General features: G+C 39.3%; 1 protein-coding gene across 1 annotated transcript; it reads left to right on the top strand.

Moving 5' to 3' along the window:
• The first annotated feature begins 3,356 nt into the window (after positions 1-3,356).
• LOC141764597 (hydroperoxide isomerase ALOXE3-like) lies at positions 3,357-14,851 on the top strand. Its single transcript, XM_074629914.1, has 15 exons — positions 3,357-3,501; positions 3,682-3,850; positions 4,186-4,402; positions 4,565-4,634; positions 5,002-5,121; positions 5,233-5,336; positions 8,609-8,775; positions 8,930-9,073; positions 9,617-9,820; positions 10,029-10,115; positions 10,237-10,406; positions 11,276-11,397; positions 11,540-11,640; positions 12,381-12,551; positions 13,730-14,851. The coding sequence occupies exons 2-15, from the start codon at positions 3,707-3,709 to the stop codon at positions 13,907-13,909; spliced, it is 2,001 nt and encodes a 666-aa protein (XP_074486015.1). The 5' UTR covers positions 3,357-3,501; positions 3,682-3,706; the 3' UTR covers positions 13,910-14,851.
• The last annotated feature ends 380 nt before the right edge of the window (positions 14,852-15,231 follow it).

Here is a 15,231-nt window from a genome sequence, read left to right as displayed (position 1 = left end):
ATGGTTGTTTGGCTCTGGAATAATATAAAAATATGTCTTCCGCATGTCAGAGACCATGGGGCCTCCCCACATGGACATAAACAATACTAAAGGAAAATGCAGTACATCCTTGAGTCTGTGTTAATATGTTCATTTCCCCATTCTTCTTTGTGTGTGGGAGTTTAGTAACTGGCGTAATGAAACTAGAGCTGGCAGTAGGCTGTGTAGTCAGACTGGTTAGGTTAGATTGTCACATATGTTACTTGTAAACTCATCAGCTGGCTAAAACCAAACAGCCCGTCTTCCCTCTATCAGCCCTAATGTTACCTGCACCAGAGGGAGGACAGAGGACAGGACAGAGGACAGGACAGGAGGACAGGAGGAAGGACTGATACTGACTGAAGTCTGTGTTCTTCAGTCGTTATAAACTTCACTTAGTATTTTCATGTCAGGAATATGATTTATTTTATCAACATTTAGATTTGTTTCCAGTGAGATATTAAGGAGTTTATATGGTGGCTTTGCTGTTTTAAACATTACTGTTGCTGCTCTAGAAACAACATTTAGCCTGGTTATATATAAAATACAGTATATGTATATGTATAGCTAATATGCACACTTCAATATTTGTTTATTTATCACAAGTCATATCGTCATCGCAATATTGAACAGTGTTATCGCACATCGCAGATGTTCCTCATATCGTGCAGGCCTAGTGTGAGAGGCTAACCCTTGCGTAGTATGAGAGTTGTGTGAGAGTTTAAGTGCCATATAGGGTAGGCATCCGCTACTGTATTTTAACATCGGTCATAATGGTGGTACTTGGAGAGCCAAATATTTTCTGAGGTGGTACTTGGTGAAAAAAGTTTGAGAACCACTGCTCTAGATAATTTCAGGGTTGCATGTGTGAAAGGTGCTTTGGAGGAAGAGGGCCAATTCAGGATTGGTTTTGAATCCTTTCAAATCCCGCAATTCTCTTCATCTGTTGAATGACCAAGGTTGACTCATGTTCTTCGGCCTATTCTTTTCCTATTCTCTTTGCTGATCCTGCCCCGTATCAGCCATAACCACAAAAAATAACATCAAAAATAAAGTTCTCTAAAGAAAAGTCCCATCCTGCTTCCTTTTAACTGGCTACTACTCACTGCGAGCGAAACTGGACCCGATGCCAGGCATTAAAGGGACTATTTGTAACTTTTTAAGCGTATAAATGTAGCGGGTCGCCACACATGCGCGTTCGCATATGCGCGCTCGCGTGTGGCTGGAGCCTCGTCTCCGCTGCCTGCTCTCCTTCACTCAGATGGCGCGCGCGTCCTCGCTGTCTCGCTCCACCTCTAGACGTGAACGCGCGCTCACTACATACTGCAGAAGAGTTAGTTTAGCTCTGAGAATATCTAGTGAATGCACAGGGGACGTTTGTGCAGAAATAAATGCTGCAGCTCCTCCAGACCAACAGAGCTTTCCCGTGTCTTGTGAAGTGACGGAGCTTTACGTTGTCTTCTCGTTACCGACCGGGTGCCGGTGTCTCCTCTGCTCTCTCCGGCTGCGGGCGGAGAGAGCAGGGAGACATGCTGCAAAGCCCCGCTGCAAAGCCTGCACTTAGGCAGGAAAAACCAACACTAGGATCAGATCTAAATCATATCCATGGAGAGACCTTCGTCTGGTCAGCTAACATTACCGCCAAGCAGGTGAAATATAGAGTGATATTGTGGTTTTAGCTGACGTGTGTCGCCTCACTGTTTTGAGCGATGCGCGTTCAGGTATATTTAGAGCGAGCAAGCGCGAGCCCGACGCTGACTTTCGTTGATTTCACGGCCACAGGTGTCGCTGTTAACAAGCATTTCTGAAAGTTACAAATAGTCCCTTTAAGAATAACTATATAGAAATAGCCAATCTTCTTTCTGATCTTGTTTAGTTATGTAGGTCATATAGAGACATCTGTTTTAAATTTGGACTGTTTTATAACCAGATAAAAACTCCTTGTACTTGTTTTACCTTAAAAGTCATTAAGGTGAAATGTGAGGGTCAAATCAGTGTTCATGCTATTGAAAATATGTGAATAATAACTATTGGCAACTAGATGGGTGGCAAACATTGAACTTCCAGCAATTATACTGCACGTCTAGTCAACTAATAATACTTAATACTTTACAAACCATGGCCTAAACAAAGAAACATGACTGCAGTATTCTGTGGGCTGTCACACATTGGTATAATCTTGCCAGTGCAATGTCAGGCAACAGGAGGGGTTATCGCTTTTTTGTTTTGTTTTAGCATTTTATCAGAACTAATATTTTTAGTTGACTGTCTCATGTTTATATTAGACCTGTCCAGGGTGTACACTGCCTTCGCCCAATGTCAGCTGGGATCGGCTCCAGCCCCCTGCGAGCCTGAATAGGATAAGCGGTTACAGATAATGGATGGATGTCTCACTTTTAACATTGGAAAAGCTGGTTTGTCTTTATCAAATGATCTAATGTTGTCTTAAGGCATCACTATTTGCGTCACATTACTGTCAGTGTTAGGGTTAGCAAGACAAAAACGGTTGCTGTTGACATCTGCAGCGTAGTGAATTATCCTTACCATTTCTGTGCCAAGTATCACTATCATTGTTCAATGTTTCTCAGGAACTTGTTTGATCAACCGTGGGAAAACAACAAACGTTCTGTTCACATAACTGAGATATGGAGTATCGCCAGTCACAGGTAAATAAAAATAACATTGAGCAGATTCAGGGTGGATGATCATGTATGTGCTGCCAGATTTTGCAACAGTCAGTTCGGCTCATCATATCCACCCAGGCTGCCCCAACACATCCTGCAGTCTGAGAGACATGTAAAAGTTTCCTCTTTTACATGGTATATTTGTTTTGTTTTTCATGAGAGAATTCCTTAGTCTGGTTATTGTTGTCAGCTGAAAATCCCAACCAACACATTTAAAAAAAAAAAAAAATGTTTATTGGCTTTTGCATGAACATACAATTGTGTCAGAGCATTTATAAAGTGAAAAGGCATATTTTCCCTTTATACAAGGACATTATAAGAGTGGCAATTGACATATTGCTAAACATCAAAACAACTTACACAACTAAGAAAACTAAATTAAGGCAACCATTACCCACGCCACAGCAAACACAATATTGATTGAATATTGAGTTGACTGTCTCATGTTTACATTAGACCTGTCCAGGGTGTACCCTGCCTTCGCCCAATGTCAGCTGGGATCGGCTCCAGCCCCCTGCGACCCTGAATAGGATAAGCGGTTACAGATAATGGATGGATGGCTCACATTTAAAAGTGGAAAAGCTGGTTTGTCTTTATCAAATGATCTAATACTGCCTTAAGGCATCACTATTTGAATCACATTACTGTCATTTGGCAAAGGTCCAGCACACCACCACCAGAGCCGCCTATTTTCACTGGCTTGACACTCCCACACAATATGTATAAAAAGAGAAATCCACGGTGATTTCTTTTAACAAAAGAGCAGTTCATCAAAGGAACTTCTTGGTCTTATTAACAGGTCAGAGAGATGCTTTATGAAATTTAAAAGACAAATTCAATATTAGTTGTTATAATATCTTTTCCAATGCCATTTTCTTTGTGATACCAGTATTTTAAAGGTTTTTTGCACTCAGGCTCATCTAGTGATAGTTATCCTAATAACTGCTGAGAATGGTTATTATTATTCTCTCCCCACCAGGATTCTTCTACTTTCCAGAGTGAAAATGGTGGATTATGAAGTGACCATATCAACTTCCTTTCTCGACGATGCCGGCACTTCAGACAATGTCTTCATTAAGCTGTTGGGCTTTGACGGGGAGAGCGAACACACGAAACTCGAAGGAGATTCACCCTTCGCCAGAGGGGCAGTAAGTCTGAAATATCCCTCTCTAATATTAAATGTATGACACGTTTCCTCAATTTAATCTAAATATATCAAATTAGGGAAGCTGATGTAAACCCTCGCCAACTCAGACTCATATTGGCACAAACGTCACCAAAGCAACAAAAAATCCCCATAATGGGCTGTCATTTTTTTAATTTTATGCAGTGGACATATTGCGCATATTGCACAATTTTTATTTTGTCCACCCTTCCACATTCAGTATTGTATGCTAATTATTGAGAAGTTACAGCTATTGGTTATCATATACACTTTATCTCTTGTATAAATGTTTTAAAACCATTTCTGTCGTTACTCCAGGTGTCTCGTTTTACCGTGTCCTGCCCTGCCTCCATTGGAAAGCTGTTCCAGATACAGCTACAGAAACAGCCTCTCCCAGAGCGCCGAGAAGACACTAAATGGTTTCCAACCAAGGTGGTAGTGAAATCCCCTGAGGGAGACACCGAGAAGGTTCTCATCTTACAATGGATCGATGACTCTGAGGTGCACTGCTTCAGAGGGCCAGCAGCAGTGTATGGTAATTAGCTCGTCTGACAGCCTGTTTGTTGTTCACTGATTTCAGAACACATAAAAGAAAGACAAGTTCTGTAAGTTAGACAATAAAGATGCTGGAGTAAATTCATGCTAATACACTGTATATATCAACAATTTTAAACCTTGTTTTGTTTTTTTCTTATAGGTATGTGTATGAGTGGCAATTTCATATCTGATATTTGGGACCAGTTCTATCCGCCGGAGATCGACTATAGGTGAGAGCTCAGAGCTTATACACACTTTAACTTTATGCACCCCAAAACTAACATGTATCCAAACCTCTTTGGTTGAATATATTCATGATATATCATTTTAAATTAACCACCATATGACATTGTTAGGCAAGGCACAGACCCCCCAAGCTAATATACTAGGATGGACTTAATGCAGAGACTACATTTCACGGTGTGCTGTGCTGTGTACAATACAATGTGTGAAAATAAAAGCTGATTTACATTTACATTTACAAAATTGCAATATTGCTTATGTATGCTTGAAATTCTCTAAATTAAAACTGCAGATACACAGGGATCTAGACTGTCCAAAGTTCCTCACCACTCTGCTCTTCTCTATTTTTACCAGCTGGCATGAGCCTGAAGAGAAAATACCCCACCACATGAAGGCTGAAAGCTTTGAATCTCTGCCTGATGGCAAATTCTCCCTCACCAAGATCGCCGGGTTGGCCTACACGTCAGTCACTGGGTGAGGTCCTCAAATTCTGTCAGATATCTTTCTATGTAACTATGTACCTGCCTATCATAGTGATTCAAGGCATCATAAAATGTAAAATTACTCTCTGCTTTTATTTTCTAGTCTGGCTGAGATAAAGTTGAAGGGACTCTCTAATTCCAAGGAGACCTGGGCTGATATTGAAGATATCAATGGGGTGTTCTGGTTCAAACGGACTGACATATCAGGTACTACCATAATTTAATAGAATACTTCACACTGTATACATACAAATAATAATAATAATGATAGTAATAATAATAATAATAATAATAATACAAACTTTTATTTATATAACACATTTTAAAACAAAGTTACAAAGGGCTTTACAATAAAAAAAGAAATATATATATATAAATATATGTTTTGTATAAGTTTCAGTCTTAAGGTTATAATAGTTTTACATTTTCAATTAGTTTTTTTTTATTTTAGTTTAAACTTTTCAATTTAGTTTTAATTTAAGTTAGTTTTCAGAGTGTGCTCATTAGTTTTAGTTTTTCAGAAAGGTTTAGTTTTAGTTTTGATTTATTTAGTTTTCATTTTAGAGTAGTTTTAATTTGTTTTTGTTAGGGCCAATAATGTCTCCGAAGTATGTAGCTACATATACATTCATGGTTGGAGAACTGTGAAGGAATGGCCACAATGTTTAAATATTTTCATTTGGGAATCAAATTGAGTACTCTTTCACTACCACACTCAGTAGAAAACTTGTCATCTGCAATTTCATCTTGACCCCAGTTGGTTCAGATTGGACCTGAGCTGAATAGCTTGGTTAAATGGCATCACGTTCCTGTTATTTAATTTTACAAGACTAGACTAGGATTATTTGTGATGTAATTGCAGCATAGCGTCATCCCCTAGAATGTCAAGTCCGATGAATTTCTGTGGTTCAATGTCACGAGAGTTGAAATTAATGCTGTCTCCTTTTTTTGGTAGTGATATATTATAGTTAAAAGTCTAAAACTAAAAAATATTTACATACATTTTTATTTTATTTGTCTTAATTTTTTAACCAGGCAATATCATTTAAGTATAGTCTTAGTTTTTCTTAAGGGGACTGTTTGTAAGAATCCGAAATTTGTTGTAACAGCGACACCTGTGGCTGTTAAGTCAACAAAAGTCAGTGTCCTGTTTCTTGCGCTCGCCCGTGTGCACGTGCTACCTGAATGTGAGCGAGCATCCCTCAAAACAGTGAGGCGACACAAGTCAGCTAGCACGTAGCTGACCAGACGAAGGTCTCTCCATGAATCAATGCTGATCCTAGTGTTGGCTTTTCCTGCCTCAGCCTCCCAACCGCGGCCGGAGGGAACAGAGGAGACACCGGCACCCGGTCGGAGACGATAACGTTACTCGTTGCAGAGCCCCGTCATTTCACAAGACACGGGAAACCTCTGTTGGTCTGGAGGAGCTGCAGCAGTTTGAACAGCGACCCGGATTGATTTATACGTGTAAGAAGTTACAAACAATCCCTTTAAAGCAGTGGTTCTCAAACTGTGGTACGTGTACCACTGATGGTACGCGAGCTCTTTGTAGTGGTACGCGGAGGAATCTCTGAAATATTTTTTAAAAATCAATAAGAAATAGGCTGACCCATAAATCGTATTTTCATCGTCATCATATGAACATGCGCGATGAACACATCGTAAAAGGCTGTCTGAAACGCGATGAATCAGAACAATCATTATATTTAAGGATGGTTAACGTAACTAGGTATTAAACTAAAGCTGCATCATCTCCTCTGCTGTGCTGTGTCAGAGCTCTACGCTCACATCAACACAGAACGCAGTCAGTCTGTGAAGAGCTGATCAGGTTTGTAGGCTACAACTACTCATAAGTTCAATACAACTTTGCAAGTGTAAAGCCAAGTTACCTTATTATTACACCTGTTCAACAAGCATAAACATGATGAAACTGTTAGGCAGGCACAGCGCGTTAGCTCGGCGGCTAACAGCAAACTATAAACATGTGTAAGTTATTTAGTTGAGTTGTGACTGACTTTAGTTCCCTGGTCAGCAGTGATCCAGTGTTTGTGTTCGGGGGGTTTATTGTGAAGGAACGGAAGACGTGAAGCGGTGATGCGCTGCAGACTGAGCCTCTGTGTTATTAATTTATTATCTTCATAAAGTATCAGAGCAACATAACCCTTGGCTATACCAGCTAAAACTAAAGCTGGCAGTAGGCTGTGTAGTCTGACTGGTTAGGTTAGTTTGTCACATATCTTACTTGTAAACTCATCAGCTGGCTGAAACCAAACAGCTCCTCTTCCCTCTATCAGCCCTAATGTTACCTGCACCAGAGGGAGGAGGGAGGACAGAGGTAGGAGGAAGGACTGATACTGACTGAAGTCTGTGTACTTCGGTCGTTATAAACTTCACTTAGTATTTTCAGGAATATGATTTATTTTATCAACATTTAGATTTGTTTCCAGTGAGATATTAAGGAGTTTATATGGTGACTTTGCTGTTTTAAACATTACTGTTGCTGCTCTAGAAACAACATTTAGCCTGGTTATATATAAAATACAGTATATGTATATGTATAGCTAATATGCACACTTCAAGATTTATCGCAAGTCATATCGTCATCGCAATATTGAACAGTGTTATTGCACATCACAGATGTTCCTCATATCGTGCAGGCCTAGTGTGAGAGGATGCCCCTTGTGTAGTAGGAGAGTTGTGTGGAAGAGTTTAAGTGCCAGTTCTAGTGCTACCCCCTTTGTAAAGCAAGGATGACAAAAGTCAACAATAAATAATATTCTTATTAGGAATAAATTTGCCTCCTGCGTGAACTGTGCATTGCTGAATAGGGTAGGCCTCGCTACTGTATTTTAACATCGGTCATAATGGTGGTACTTGGAGAGCCAAATATTTTCTGAGGTGGTACTTGGTGAAAAAAGATTGAGAACCACTGCTTTAAAGGATTACATTTATTTTCAGTTTACTATAAACATTTTCCAGTACTTATTTTCGTTTTAGTTTCAGTTTTAGTTTACGATAATAACCCTGACAAGAATAAAGTGTGTTGCAATAGTCAAATCTAGGGGAGATAAAAGCATGGATGATCTGCTGATGAAAGGAATGACATGATGGTCACCGATGTAGAGTGAGGAACCCACAGATTGCTGTTTAAGCAACTGTTTAGGTCACTTGATGTAGATTGAGGAACCCAAAGTTTGCTGCTTAGCGAATTGTTTAGGTCGCTAATTTTATGTTTTATAATGAGTTTTCTCGATGCTTTTAATGTTTTATGTAATTATGCGCTTTGAATTGCCTTATTGCTGAAATGTGCTATATAAATAAACTTGCATTGCCTCACTGCATTACTCAACACAACATACACAACACAACACTCATCTATACCCCTGATATGTCCCTTAACAATCCTGTTCTTGTTTCTCATTTTCCAGAGTAGCCCAAAGTTTGAAACTCAATGAAGTTCAACTCTGTTCTTTCTCCAGACTACGTCCAGGAACATTGGAAGGAGGACGCTTTTTTTGGCTACCAGTATCTAAATGGTGTCAATCCCATGTTGATCCGGCGTTGTTCGGCTCTGCCCGAGAACTTTCCTGTGACTGACGACAAGGTCTCCCTCAGTGGTCGGTGTAGCTTGACATGTGAAATGCAGGTGATTGCCTTGACCTTGATTGATTTCAGAGTCATGTTTTGCCCCATGACATGTTAATTTAGAATTGCATGTTGCACTTACATGTTCACTTAGTATAGAGTATGTAATATGCAAACTTTATGCATGTGCGTCAAATCATTTCTCATCCTCACAGAAAGGCAACATATTCCTGTGTGACTACAAGAGTTTGGATGGACTGACACCAAACACCATCCATGGGATGAAGCAGTACTTGATGGCTCCCCTGGTCCTGCTCCACAAAACACCTGACGATAGGCTGATGCCGATTGCTATTCAGGTGAGATTAGCACTCAAATATAGCTAATAGTGACGTTTTAAGTTTGAGTATTTATTTAGACAACTATCATTCAAATTGTAAGATGTAGGTTCCCCTGCGACAGGAAGCAACCAACTTACTGAAAGCGTATTTGCAAGTAGCAGCTACCATGAATAGTATCTATGGCAGCTATGAATCCTCTCTGCTAGGTAAGCAGTTCATTTCTTCCTGCCCGAGTCATGTAAAAAGGTTCCTCCCATAGCCATATCCAAGTTTAACAGGCTGACAGTTGAGTCTGATGCAAATAAGTCAAGTCAACTTTATTTACATGACACACAACTATTGATGTTTGTAAGACTGAGGAAAGTAAAGCTTCTGTTCTCAAGGTGACCCTCTGTTCTCACCTGGGATTCAATGAAAATATGAATTTCAACTTCAGAGTATCAAACTAAAAAGCAGATGAAAGCTATAGTAAATAGTCAAACATAAAACAACATAATTGACCAGTACTGGTAATGAATTGAATGGATTGAATGAACCACATTCTCCTTCCTTCTCCTGCAGCTGAAACAGACTCCAGCAGATGACAACCCCATCTTCTATCCTACCGATTCTGAGTACGACTGGTTGACGGCCAAGATTTTTGTGAGAGGAGCAGATTTCCACGAGCATCAACTCAATGTTCACCTGCTGCGCACTCATCTGCTGGCTGAAGTCTTTGCAGTGTCACTGCTGCGCAACGTGCCGGAGGGGCATCCACTGTACAAGGTAACTAAAACGGAGAATACTGAACTTACTGTAGTTGTAGTTTTTTCAACTTGCTGATTTTTGTATCTTCCAAAGTTGATGAATCATAATGTTTTAATGTGTATATATTTTCAAGTATTTCACACTGCTGAATGGTATAGAAGCATCAAGATTTCTGACTTTGTTAACATATAATAGTGTCACTAACAGAGTTCCCTCTTTCCCTCAGCTCCTTGTACATCACACTCGCTACACGCTGCAGATCAACTACAAAGCTCGAGATCTTCTAATATCGGAGGAGGGATTCTTCAAAAAAGTACAAAAACACCAACACACTCAGTAGACCATTACCTAAACAATCAAACAAGTTTGTTTTTCAGTATCATGTACAGTATTTGTCTCTAACTATATTCCTTACATATTTGACTGTTCCTTAGTATGCAGCTTCTGGTGGAGAGGGTATGATGACACACCTGGAAGGATCACTGGCCTCACTGACCTACAGCTCCCTCTGCATACCAGTGGACATTGCTGAGCGAGGGCTGGAGGCTGTGCCGAACTTCCACTACAGGGATGATGGACTCAAGCTCTGGGATATCATCCACAGGTAGTACAGGTGTCCTGATATTGGAAAATAAGAGCCCAAATCCTGCCCTCTCTACCAGCTAGCTTTTTTTCCTCTTGTAACACAGTTGATTTTCTCATAAAGGATTTATTTCATCACGGCCACTGTTTACCAAGAAATAGTTGCAGCATGTAACCCCCCCCCCTCGTAAAACTACAAATTGTTATTTTTACATTTCTTTTTGGGTATTGCTTAAACAAAAGAGATACAACTTGTTTATTTGTGAAAATTAGAAATATGGTATAGGCATATGTTTCAACTTTGAAGCAAGCCGAACTTTGGGATATCATCTACAGGTAGTATGGGTAGTTTGCTGTGCTTTTCACAGTGTGTCTCATATTTCAGTACAGGATTTGCTTTAACATGACTTAGTTGACTGAGGCTGTATTAACCAGTATACTGTAAACAAAATATTGGGGACACAATACATATTGTTTAAGACAATTTACTGTTTAAATAAGAGACCATTCACAACAAAGCGTCCTGAAATAGGAAAATAAGAGAGCCCCAATCCTGCCCTCTCTATTAGCAAGCTTTTGTTCACTTATCTAACTCATTTCTCATAAATGATTTCTTTAATCAGTCTTTCTGAAAAACTGCAAGAAATATAGTGTTTTCTGTCCATCTAAAGGTATCGACTGTAATATTAAAGTTGTATGATCCACTGTGCAGAATATTGCACCAAATTCCTCAAAAGAACAGAACTGATCATTCTAAAGAGATGGCCATTCAATTGTCTAACAAAACAGTGTCTCACTACTACAGTGTGAAGAAAACAATTGTATAATATATATATATATAATTGTTCAACTAGGAATGTATTTTACAGAACTTATTCTCATTTCTCAAAGGTTTGTGCAGGGAGTGCTCAGATTCCACTACAACAATGACACTAGGGTCCAGAAAGACACATCACTGCAGAAGTGGATTTCGGACATTTTTGAACATGGATTCCTTTCCCAAGCAGGCACAGGTGAGTTTTAAAGAAAAGCTCAATCTTAATGATGATAAATGAGCACTTTTATGTACAATTATATTATCATAATGCAAACATAAGTCAGATTTTAATTTCTAGATGTCTTTAAGTAATGCAGTTTATTCCCTTTGATTCTCAGGAATTCCTCAGAGCTTCACCACCGTGGATGAGTTAGTCAAGTTTGTCACCATGGTGATCTTCACTTGCTCAGCACAGCACTCGGCTGTGAACTCTGGACAGGTGATGCCTTTTCATTTAATTATAATGTTGCTATTTTTGTGAAATGGATTCATGACGTTTTGCATTTTTTTCTGGACTGGAGAGAGGTGGATGAATTCTGGCCAAAAAAGTGACCTTTGTCTTTGAAGATTGTTATCGTTAACATAAACAAGTCTCTACAGCCATGCTCGCAGGTCTGTGAGGCTGTTAAATGCGACAAATGCTAACATACTCACAATGACAATGCCAACATACTGACTTTTAGCAAGTAAAATATTTACTAAGATCACAGTCTTAGTATTCCCTGTTAACATGCACGCATGTGCAAGCATTTCCTCATTAGCACAAAACACAAAGTACAGCGGAGGCTGATGGGAATGTCATTAGTTTTTAAGGTATTTGGTCATAAACCAAAGTATTGGATAAATACAAATTTGATCCAATGATGGCGCTGGATGAAAAGTCAGAGGATCACCAACGTTATCACCCTGAGGTCAACATGAATGTCTGAACCAAATTTAATGGCAATCCAGCTGAAAGTTGTCGAGACATTTTTCTGAAATCAAGAATGTTAACCTCATGGTGGCGCTAGAGGAAAAGTCAGGGGATTAAAAAAATTATCTTCTGAGGACCATGAATGCCTACAATTTTGTTCCATTTGTTCCAATCCAAATTTCAATCAATCAATAGCAGACCGACTGAACAACAGTACAACATGGCGTGGCTTCAAAGAGTATTAATCAATCATTCATTCGTTGCAGTTTGACTATGGTGGCTGGATGCCCAACGCTCCCAGCACCCTGCGATGTGCTCCACCAACCACAAAGGGGACAACAAGCGAGGCCACGATGCTGCAGACATTGCCTGACCAGGGCACGACAGCTAACGGAATGGCTGTCAGTTGGCTACTTAGCAAGCCATCCTCTGACTCGGTAAGTGCCCATAACTTCATGACTTCAATTACATAAATCCCATTTATGTTCAAGTTTTGTAAAGTAGGTAAATATGTCATTAGAACACAAATACCCTCTTTGACCCACTGAAGAAATCCACTTCCTACAACTAGGGATATCACAAGAACCAATACTTTTGGTACCAAACCGATGCCAATAATCTGAAAACGTGACAGTACTCATTTTTCTACAGTACCACAGGTACTGTCAGGGCTCGAGACTCATGGCGTCCCATTGTCTCGGGGACGATAGAAAATGTGTTTGAGACGCAGTAAACTCACTATCGACTCGTCCATGGGACGCACTCTATTTTTTCCCTGATAATGCTACATTGCGAGCAACAAATCTGTGTTGAAATCTTCAGAACAAGAGCTAGGTAATGTTAGCTGTTAGCTCCATGCAGGACTGTGCTGCTTACCCGACCGGTTCTCACTCCCAACTTGTCAAATACCACCGTTTGGTAAGTGCCCTTCAGCATCGGAAACCGACTCACAGAGGCACCCTTTAGCAACAGCAGGTCAACAGTAGTCGAGAACAGCCCTACTTTTCAGTAAAAATTAGTATGGAGTGCTGCAGGAATGAGTCCTAGGACGCAGCATTTAAGCGGTTGCCTCGTCTCAAAGTCAATGTGTCTTTTGAATGCGTTTTTGGTTAGGTGACTGAAATAAGGTCTGCGATTAACACAAGCTGAAGAGATTGTAACGTTTTGTCCTACAAAAATACATCATTCCTGCACCACTCTATTGGGCAAAAGTAAATTATAACTTTATCATGATGTGTTCAAATGTCATTTTTAGTGAGAAATTTGAATAAATCCAGTTGTTTGAGGGAGATGTTTTCACAGCAATATAAGTTGATAGTAGAGAGGGAATTATGACCCGTTTAACTCCCTAACCACAACCAGTATGCAAGCGGTAATAAAGGAGTGTATGTTAAAGTACATGGGATTTATTGTTTTATTTTTGTTTGTTACCGTGGTATCGAATTAGTATCGAGAATCATGGAATTTCACTGGTATTGGTATCAACTACTAAGTTTCTGATATCATGACGTCCCTACCTACAACTGTACATTACATTGCCATTAGTTTATGTCTGATAAACATTTAAAATGTTACTGGAAAACATCTATGTCTAATGTATCTTTGATGTCATCAGGTCCTTCTTGGTCAGTACGGGAACGACCATTTCAGTGACAAGACTCCCTGCCAGCTGATGAAGGCTTTTCAAGGAGAGCTTCAATCGTTAAGTGCACACATCAATATCAGAAACGATAAGCTGGAGGTACCATACACATACATGGATCCAGATGTGGTAGAAAATAGTGTGGCCCTTTGAATGTCAGAAGGTGTGACCTCCTCAGCTGTTGGCCAAATTCAGCTTCACATTAACAAAAGTGGGAAAGGGAAGAACTCCAAGTTCTGTTCTGTCTGTAATTTCTTTACAGCTTAATTGATTTAACCGTGGGGAAAATGTTCTGTTTTAAATCATAATCCACATCTTAAGTCTTCTTCTTTGCTTGTCAATGAATATACGGGGCATCTTATCAAAATAAATCACTGTGGGAAAATATTATTTTGCATTATGATTGTAACACTTTAGAAGTAAACTGTGCCTTATGACTTATTGTCATAACGAAGTATAAACACTAGGGACCTATGTTTTGCTAAATTTACTATATGCTGTGTAATGTATCTGTATGAACTGTGTGTCTCTGTTGTTGTTGTGTTGCTGTTTCATCTCATGTGAAAAACAATTACTTTTAAAAAACAGAACATAGTATGCTTAGTTTATTAGAAGTAGTCCTGAGGCCATCACCATTTGAATGTCAGAAGGTGTGACCTCCTCAGCTGTTGGTCAAATTAAGCTTAACATTTACAAAAGTGGGAAAGGGAAGAACTACATGTTCTGTTCTGTCTGTAATTTCTTTACAGCTTAATTGATTTAACCGTGGGGGAAATGTTCTGTTTTAAATCATAATTCACATCTTAAGTCTTCTTCTTTGCTTGTCAATGAATATACGGGGCATCTTATCAAAATAAATCACTGTGGGAAAATATTATTTTGCATTATGATTGTAACACTTTAGAAGTAAACTGTGCCTTATGACTTAATGTCATAACGAAGTATAAACAATTGTAGGGACGTATGTTTTGCTAAATTTACTATATGCTGTGTAATGTATCTGTATGAACTGTGTGTCTCTGCTGTTGTTGTGTTGCTGTTTCTTCTCATGTGAAAAACAATTACTTTTAAATAAATTACTTTTATAACACAGAACATAGTATGTTTAGTTTATTAGAAGTAGACCTAACGCCAGCAATAACCAGGAACTAAATAATGTCAGCAATGACCAGGAACTAAATGAGTAATGTCAGTGATGATCAGGATTTCAATGAGTCAGGTCAGCAATGATCAGGAACTAAATGAATAAGGCCAGCAATAACCAGGAACTAAATGAATAAGGCCAGCAATAACCAGGAACTAAATGAATAAGGCCAGCAATGGCCAGGAACTAAATGAGTAAGGCCAGCAATAACCAGGAACTAAATGAATAAGGCCAGCAATGGCCAGGAACTAAATGAGTAAGATCAGCAATGATGTGGATGCAATTAATGTAGCATTTCCTGCTGAATGATGGTCTAACTCTTTTTAACTGA

This window comes from Sebastes fasciatus, chromosome 3, assembly GCF_043250625.1.
Source record: "Sebastes fasciatus isolate fSebFas1 chromosome 3, fSebFas1.pri, whole genome shotgun sequence".
NCBI lineage: Eukaryota > Metazoa > Chordata > Actinopteri > Perciformes > Sebastidae > Sebastes > Sebastes fasciatus.
This window is presented reverse-complemented; position numbering and strand designations above follow the sequence as displayed.

What these genes read in the sequence shown, in the direction of transcription:
- LOC141764597 (XM_074629914.1), top strand. Translation starts at nt 3,707, where the DNA reads ATGGTGGATTATGAAGTGACCATATCAACTTCCTTTCTCGACGATGCC. An exon ending in CAAACGGACTGACATATCAG is followed by an intron (nt 5,337 to 8,608) that starts GTACTACCATAA and finishes TTCTTTCTCCAG; the next exon opens with ACTACGTCCAGGAACATTGG. An exon ending in TGATGCCGATTGCTATTCAG is followed by an intron (nt 9,074 to 9,616) that starts GTGAGATTAGCA and finishes CTTCTCCTGCAG; the next exon opens with CTGAAACAGACTCCAGCAGA.